This window comes from Mandrillus leucophaeus, unplaced genomic scaffold (genome assembly GCF_000951045.1).
Source record: "Mandrillus leucophaeus isolate KB7577 unplaced genomic scaffold, Mleu.le_1.0 Scaffold612, whole genome shotgun sequence".
Lineage (NCBI taxonomy): Eukaryota > Metazoa > Chordata > Mammalia > Primates > Cercopithecidae > Mandrillus > Mandrillus leucophaeus.
In genome coordinates, this window is record NW_012106609.1 from 1,688,975 (window position 1) to 1,697,305 (window position 8,331).

The window sequence follows — 8,331 nt, forward strand, 5'->3', positions numbered from 1 at the left end:
TTTTTTGGTAGAGACACGGTCTTGCTTTGTTGCCCAGGCTGGTCTCAACTCCTGGGCTCAAGCAGTCCTCCCACCTTGGCCTTCCAAAATGCTGGGATTACAGGTGTGAGCCACAGTGCCTGGTCAGTATAAATACATTTTAAAAATCTGTATATATGTTGCCAAATTGGTTTCCTAAAAATGTATTCTACTTTACATGACAGTGTATACGATTGCCTGTTTTTTTTGTTTGTTTTTTTTAACACAACTTCACCAGCTTTGGCTACTCTCCTAAGGGGGAAATAATAGCCAATTTGAGGTATGTGGTTTTTTGTTGTTGTTGGGGAAGGGGATGGTAGGCTAGGGTATTTGCCTCGGGCTGAGAGCTTGCGAGCCCAAGCAATGGAGGCTTTTTTTTTTCTTTTTTGAGACGGTGTCTCACCCTGTCGCCCAGGCTGGAGTGCAGTGGGCCGTCTTGGCTCACTGCAACCTCCGCCTCCTGGGTTCAAGCGATTCTCATGCCTCAGCCTCCCGAATAGCTGGGACTACAAGTGCGTGCCACTATGCCCCGCTAATTTTTTTTTTTTTTTTTTTTTTTTTAGTAGAGACAGGGTATCACCGTGTTAGCCAGGATGGTCTCGATCTACTGACTTCATCTGCCTGCCTCGGCCTCCCAAAGTGCTGGGATTACAGGTGTGAGCCACCGAGCCTGGCCTTTTTTTCTTTTTCTTTTCTTTTCTTTCTTTTTTTTTTAAAGACAGGTTCTCACTTTGTTGCTCAGGCTGGAGTGTGGTGGGGTGATCACGGCTCACTACAACCTCCGCTTCCCAGGTTCAAGTGATTCTCCTGCCTCAGCCTCTTGAGTAGCTGGGATTACAGGCACGTGCCACCACTCCCAGCTAATTTTTGTATTTTTCAGTAGAGACCAGGTTTCGCCATGTTGTCCAGTTGGTCTCAAGCTCCCGGGCTCAAGTGATGCTCGTCTCAGCCTCCCAAAGTGCTGGGACTACAGGTGTGAGCCACCGTGCCCAGCTGAGGCCCTTGGTAGATTGAGAGCTCCAACCTCATCTCCTCAAAGAAGTATTTTTTTTTTTTTTTTTGAGACGGAGTTTCGCTCTTGTTGCCCAGGCTGGAGTGTAATGGCGCGCAATCTCAGCTCACCGCAAGCTCCGCCCCCTGGGGGTTCCAGCGATTCTCCTGCCTCAGCCTCCGGAGTTGCTGGGAATACAGGCGCATGCCACTACACCCGGCTAATTTTGTCTTTTTTGGTAGAGACGTGGTTTCTCCATGTTGGTCAGGTTGGTCTCGATCTGACCTTGTGATCCGCCCGCCTCGGCCTCCCAAAATGCTGGAATTACAGGCGTGAGCCACCGCGCCCGGCCCAAAGAAGCATTTTTAAACTCAAGTGAGCTCTTTGGCATTTTGTGTCCCACTCCCCTTCTACTCAGCCATTCCCTGCTTTGGGGTCATCTCTGTGTCACAGTGTCACTGTCAGGTGTGGGGTCCCTAAGCAGGGGATAGGATAGTAGGAGAAGGAGAAATCCACAGAGGAGGCAGGAGAAGAACCAGGAAGTAGTGTGTCCTTGAGGTGGGAGCTGGGAGCAGCAGGGACCCTCGTGAGGTGAGATGTGCTTCTGTAGGTCCCCCTAGAAAAAACCTGCGTCAGATCCTTTCACTAAGCCTGCTTTAGTTTCCACCACCTGCTTCTGCATTCTTTTTATGGCTCCTTAGGTCTCCAGTAAGTACTTGCGGAACTAGTTAATTGTGTTCCAGGGTCAGGTTCTCCTTATCCCTACTTCTCTACCTTTTCCTCCCCTATTTCCTTATTCATCTTCCACAGTTGGGTGGCTTCTGGTGCACACTGCCCTGATTTCCATGTCATCTAAAGTCTTATAACACCTATCTGCCTTGGACAGGTTGGACAGAATGGAAGCATTTGCATTGAGATGAATGGGCAAATCTGCCCTTCAAGCTTTCCCATGAACAGCCCTTGCTTTGCTTACTAAATTGTCTGTGATGACATCACTGAGTGATCTTTGTTCCATTGTAGGGAAAGCTAACAGCCAGGGAGAGGATCAGTCTCTTGCTGGACCCTGGCAGCTTTGTTGAGAGCGACATGTTTGTGGAACACAGATGTGCAGATTTTGGAATGGCTGCTGATAAGAATAAGGTATTTGTTCAAATGGTGGTGTGAACACTTTTTAGGTGTGGCTCAGCTGGCCTACCCACTAGAATAATAATACATCTATAAGGCTTTTATCTGAAGTCCTCTGCAGAGGCACTGCAGGCATCACACCTGGCTAATTTTTGTATTTTTAGTAGAGATGGGCTTTCACCATATTGGTCAGGCTGGCCTGGAACTCCTGGCCTCAAGCAATCCACCCACCTTGGCCTCCCAAAGTGTTGGGACTACAGGCGTGAGCCACTGTACCCTGCCTTGTGTTTCTTTATACGTCCTCCTTCATGTAAGCATAGAGAAGTGGTGGACCTGGGTCTTATTTTGCTTTTAGGAGGGTAGATAAGGCCTAAGATGACGGTGCCCTTCACTCCTATTGATGAAGTGGTAGCCCTGTGCTTGCTGTTGTAGAGCTGGGCAAGTGGGGTGGGATTCCTTCATGTTTCTTGTTCTTATTGATGTTTTAGGAATTTGGGTTTTGTTTTTGTCTTTCATTGAGGCTTAGTGGCCAAATTCATTAAAAGAAGTATTTGGATTTTTTAACCTTTATTTTTGCATTTTTCTGGCAGTTTCCTGGAGACAGCGTGGTCACTGGACGGGGCCGAATCAATGGAAGATTAGTTTATGTCTTCAGTCAGGTATTTCATAACTCTAATAGTCTGAACTTTCTTGGAGGGCAGAGCCAAGAGGAAAATATGTGAACGAAGCCAATCTTGGGGAATGAAAACTTGCTTGTAGTTTGGAGAAAATGAGGGATTTGCTTTGTTTTTCAGTGCATATTTCCAGAATATTGTTTTTTTCTTAGGAAGAGTCCTTAGTTTGTTTTGGGGGAGGATCACAGGGCACTAGCCTTGTACAAAGGTAACCCAGGAACCAGGAATTTATTCCAAGTGAATGAGATTCCTCTTGGCAGGATTGGGTGTGTGCCTGCAGGGCATCTGTGTCCTGGGCAGTATATGTGGACTGAAGAGAGTACAGTGGGTGCAGCCTAGCAAAGGGGAGTTGACGCTCAGAAGCAGCATTCCCCTGAGCTCTGGGCTTTCATGAATATGTTCAGAAAACTTTTATCAGGGTGCCTCAAGACAGATAGTTTGTTCACACACATAGCCGAAGCTATCAATATGTTATTTTACATGCAAAAGGGAATGAAGATTGTTAATCAGCTGACCTTACAGTAGGGAGCGTAGCCTGATTTATCCAGGTGGGTCCAATGTAATCACAGCATCCTTAAAAGTGGAAGAGGGAGGTAGAAGAGGAGCTTAGAAGGATATGATAAGAGAAGGACATGATCTGCAGTACCTGGCTTTGAAGATGGGAAAAGGAGACCATTAGCAAAGGAGTGCCCATGGTGTCTAGGAGCTGGCAAAGGCAAGAAAACACATTTTCCCCTGGAGCCTCCAGAACGGAGCACAGCCCTGCCAACGTTAATTTAGCCCAGTCAATCCTGTGTAGCACTTCTAAATTATAGAACTCTAAGATAATTTGTGTTGTTTCAAGGCACTGAATTTACATTAATTTTTTATAGCAGTAGTAGAAAACTAACACAGAATATTTTGTGTACTATTTTGGATTTGACTTTTTTCTCTCCAGAGGTGTAGATGTATATATAATTTAAAATGCTTAGGTCTTTTTACAGACCTAAAGTTTGATATTAAAATTGGCTGGGCGTGGTGGCTTGTGCCTGTAGTCCCAGTACTTTGGGAGGCTGAGACGGGTAGATCACGTGAGTCAGGAGTTTGAGACCAGCTGGCCCACGTGGCGAAACTCTGTCTCTACTAAAAACACAAAAATTAGCCAGGTGTAGTGGGTGCCTGTAATCCCAGCTACTTGGGAGGCTGAGGCAGGACAATCACTTGAACCTGGGAGGTGGAGGTTGCAGTGAGCTGAGTTTGCGCCACTGCATTCGAACCTGGGCGACAGAGTGAGACTCCATCTCAAAAATAAAAAATAAAATAGTTATACTTGGTTAATTTAAAATCTGTCATAGTTAGACAGTATGTATTTACCAATTAAATTACCTTTGAGATGTTTTAAAACTGTTATAAATTGGTCTACCAAATGATGAAATAGAAGGAATCACATTTCTTTGTTTTGTGCAATTTACGAGAGCTGGGAAAAACTTGTACAGAAGGAACCACTGTAGAGAGAACTAAGAAAGTTATGTTTTCTGGACATGGTATTCACTCACCACTATTAAGCAGGTGGAAAAATTCACGGAATTCATACTTTCGAGCACCTCTTATGCTCATGTTAGGGTGGGAGTGAGGAGAAGGTGGAGATGACTGAGACAAGAGTTCCCACCCTGAAGAAGCGAATCATTTTATAGGCAGAATGGCACAGAACAGATGTGACTACACAGCACATGGAGTGAGAGGTTCCAGGCAAATGTTGTAGACCCAACACAAGGGAAAATCACATCCATGGTTGAGGAAAGCTTTAGTAACAATGGGGCAATTGAGACAGGCCTTGAAGGATACTGAGGGTAGGGAGTGATGAGCTATTTTTTTTTTAATAGTGATCTCCAAGATGTTAATATCTTAAATATTTTTTCTGGGGAGCTTCTGTTCTTCTGGGGAGCCTCCTCAGTCCCTTGCCTGATAATTGGCTGTTGGTGTATTCTGAGGGGAGAGAAAAAAGGGGCCAGCACTCAATGATTCAGTGTATAGGCTCGTAATCTTGTGTGTTTTCAGCCTCACCTTTTCCTCTTTTAGGTTAGCAGTTGTGAGTTTAGAACCCTTCTGGTTAATTTCCTTTACAGAACAAACCTTCTCTTTCCTCTCAAGGTGAAGGAGAGGCCCTGTGGGCTCTGACTGGTTCTAACAGAGACTTCTGTTAGTCTCTTTTCAGCCCTCTTCTCATCTCCACTTTCCATGGTTCCTAGATTGTCCCCTCCTTGGTTACCCCCACTGCAGGTGTGTAAGCTTCCATTCTCTCTAAATCAGGTATTTTCTTGTGCTTTCAGTTCCCCCCAAATTTGTTTAATCCTTGCCATGCTATTGTCTCTTTGTTCTTATTCTCATGGCTGATTCTGTTCTTAATTCCCACCTATCTTTTTGAGGGGGCTGTAGGAGAGGTTATGCCCACAATAAGCCCTTTATATCTGAACATAATGAAGAGCCATAAGCCGAAGTAGCAGTGAGAGCTCTGATTCTTGTTTTTTAACCTTCCTTTTTAAAACAGCAAATATAGGCCGGGCGCAGTGGCCGAGGTGGGTAGATCACTTGAAGCCAGGAGTTTGAAACCAGCCTGGCCAACGTGGCAAAACTGTCTCTACTAAAAATACAAAAATTAGCTGGGGGTGGTGGTATGTGTCTGTAATCCCAGCTACTCGGGAGGCTGAGGCAGGAGAATTGCTTGAACTTGGGAGGCAGAGGATACAGTGAGCCAAGATTATGCCACTGCACTCTAGCCTGGGTGACAGAGCAAGAGTCGGTCTCAAAATACTAAGTAAAATGAAACAGTAAATATTTCCTAAAAATAGAAGTGCTTGACTGATATCCATAGAATCTGGTATTAGAATTAATTCTGTGTGATAGGTTTTCCTTCAGAGCTGCAAATCATTTTTTTCTTTTCTCTTTTTTCCTTTCAAATCATTTTTGTAGAGCAAAGACTAGCTCTTTTGCCTTGACAATTCATGAACTTCCTTTAAGATATTTTATTCTATGGAATAATCTATAAGTCAGACTTTTTTCTAATTTTTAAACTTCTGAAAATGCTTTAAAAACTATACGTGTGTATTTTTTTTTTTTTTTTTTTAATATGGAGTCTCGCTCTGTTGCCCATGCTGGAGTGCAGTGGTGCAATCTCGGCCCACTGCAACCTCTGCCTCTTGGATTCAAGTGATTCTCCTGCCTCAGCCTCCCGAGTAGCTGGGATTATAGGCGCACACCACCACGCCCAGCTAATTTTTTTATTTTAGTAGAGATGGGGTTTCACCATGTTGGCCAGTCTGGTCTGGAACTCTTGACCTCAAGTGATTCACCCGCCTTGTCCTCTCAAAGTGTTGGAATTACAGGCGTGAGCCACTGTGCCCAGGCAACGTTTTTTTGTTGTTTTTTTTTTTTGAGACAGGGTCTTGCTCTGTTGCCTAGGCTGGAATACAGTGGTGCTGTCTCAATTTACTGAAGCCTCTATCTCCTGGGCTCAAGTGATCCTCCTGCCTCAGCCTCCTGAGTAGCTGGGACTCCAGGCATATACCACCATGCCCAGCTAACTTTCTAATGTATTTTTTTGTAGATACAAGTTTCTGCCATGTTGCCCTGGCTGGTCTCAGACTCCTGGATTCAAGCCATCCGCCTGCCTTGGCCTCCCAAAGTGTTGGGATTATAGGCATGAGCCACCATGCCTGTCCTAAAAGCTTTTATCTGTGAATATTCTATTTCTTCCTCCCACTGGATTTTCATCTCTAGCCAGTCACTATATTTGACTTGCTGATTTGTATTTTCTTTTTAGGATTTTACAGTTTTTGGAGGCAGTCTGTCAGGAGCACATGCCCAAAAGATCTGCAAAGTAAGTGTTTAATACTCAAATTCAATCCATTGCTTTCCTCAGTTACATAGTGCTTATTGGGTATCTTTGGGGTATAAAACACTGAACTAGGTACTTGGGGTAGGGCAGAGGTATGCAAGATCTGCTACCCATCTGAAGGGGTGCATAACAGTTTTTGTATCGTGGATCTCTTCCATGGGCTAGCAAAGCCTGGACGCTCCTGTTTTTACATACCTAAAATAAAATTTGTAGGATTTTAAATGATTAAAAATGTTTTTAAAAACCACATTTATAATATATGTGCTCCCTTGTTAATGCATTTAATAACAAGATTTAGCAGTAGATCTAATAACTGCCGTAATTTCAAAGTAGTCAAAGGTGAAATATTTCAGAGTATCCGCAACCACTTTAATGGGACGTAAAAATATCTGTGGCTTCTAATAATGACAAAGTCACAGGTATTTCTAATACTGAGGCTCATTGCCTATATTAATAATGAAAAGAAATGTTAACGATTGGCTAGAGTTAGTAAAGATAAAGATGTAAATTTTTTCCCATTCATGGACTCCCGTTCACAGACCTCTTGGGGTTCTGAGGATTTCAGGTGAAGAACCTTTTGTCTAGGTGGAGGGGCCAGATGCTAGAAGGTAAAGAACAGTGGGAAAATTGTATGCTGATGTTTAAAAACCACTGCTAGAGATTAGATGCTCTGGAGAGGAATAAACTATAAATAATAGAGAATTTTGGAATTAAATTTGGAGCTACTGGTAACTGGAACATCTGGATTATAGACATGGTCCTGTCATGTATCGCTCCTGAGACCTTGGGCCAGTCACTTAACTTTTATACCTTCTTAATTTTTCTCTTTTTACTGCCTCTGTTATGATGGCTAAATGAGGTAATGGAAGTGAAAGTGCTTTTTAAACTGTCAAGGGTTGTAGGAATATTGCTTATTATGCTGTCAGATTACTAACCCATGAGGAAAATCTGTCACATTAGAAGTAAAAGCAGACCTGGGCCTGCCCTCAGATTAACAGATGGGTCAACATCTGCTTTCATGAAAGTACCACTTTGCCATTCTGTCTACTGTAAGTTCTTTCAAAGCAGTACCTGGGAACAAAACTGGCTGCTGGAAGATGTTACAATGTGAGCCTGTGGTTCTAGAAATGGTTGCCATGAGTTGTTTTATCCCCTGCTAATGGGAAATGCTTTGGCTCCTGGGTGTTTGGGGGCTTTAATCAGCCTTTTAAATATCTGGTCCTTTGTCCTCCATGAAGGTACCCAATCATGATGGGGAGTGAAACCAGTGTTACTGCCTCCTGTTTTGAAAAGTGCACTCGGGACATTTTCCAGAAAACACTGTGGTACTTTGTGAATGTCGTTTTTTATATCAAGAATATTTGTCTCAATAAAAGATTTCTCCGCTGTCTCAGATCATGGACCAGGCCGTAACAGTGGGGGCTCCCGTGATTGGGCTGAATGACTCTGGGGGAGCACGGATCCAAGAGGGAGTGGAGTCTTTGGCTGGCTATGCAGACATCTTTCTGGTGAGAAACCTGTTAATAGAGAATAGAGAATAAAAAAATATAGGGCTTAAGTTCTCTAAGCCATGACCTGGCCAGAGCTCCTCCAACTCTCCTTATTGTTCTCTGCTGCATTGTGTCTGTTCTGTGGGTCCTTTCTGTGTC

The 8,331-nt window shown here is 43.8% G+C and overlaps 1 protein-coding gene across 7 annotated transcripts in view; it reads left to right on the top strand.

Moving 5' to 3' along the window:
* PCCB (propionyl CoA carboxylase, beta polypeptide) overlaps nt 1-8,331 on the top strand; it is a 104,052-nt gene that overhangs the window by 1,996 nt on the left and 93,725 nt on the right. For 4 of the 7 annotated variants that reach the window (XM_012000031.1, XM_012000030.1, XM_012000036.1 and 1 more), the window contains exons 2-5: nt 2,030-2,149; nt 2,725-2,793; nt 6,608-6,664; nt 8,077-8,190. In XM_012000031.1, the coding sequence (XP_011855421.1) occupies nt 2,030-2,149; nt 2,725-2,793; nt 6,608-6,664; nt 8,077-8,190 (360 nt within the window). The remainder of the gene's footprint in view (nt 1-2,029; nt 2,150-2,724; nt 2,794-6,607; nt 6,665-8,076; nt 8,191-8,331) is intronic. The other 3 variants (XM_012000032.1, XM_012000034.1, XM_012000035.1) reach the window with 3 other exon arrangements.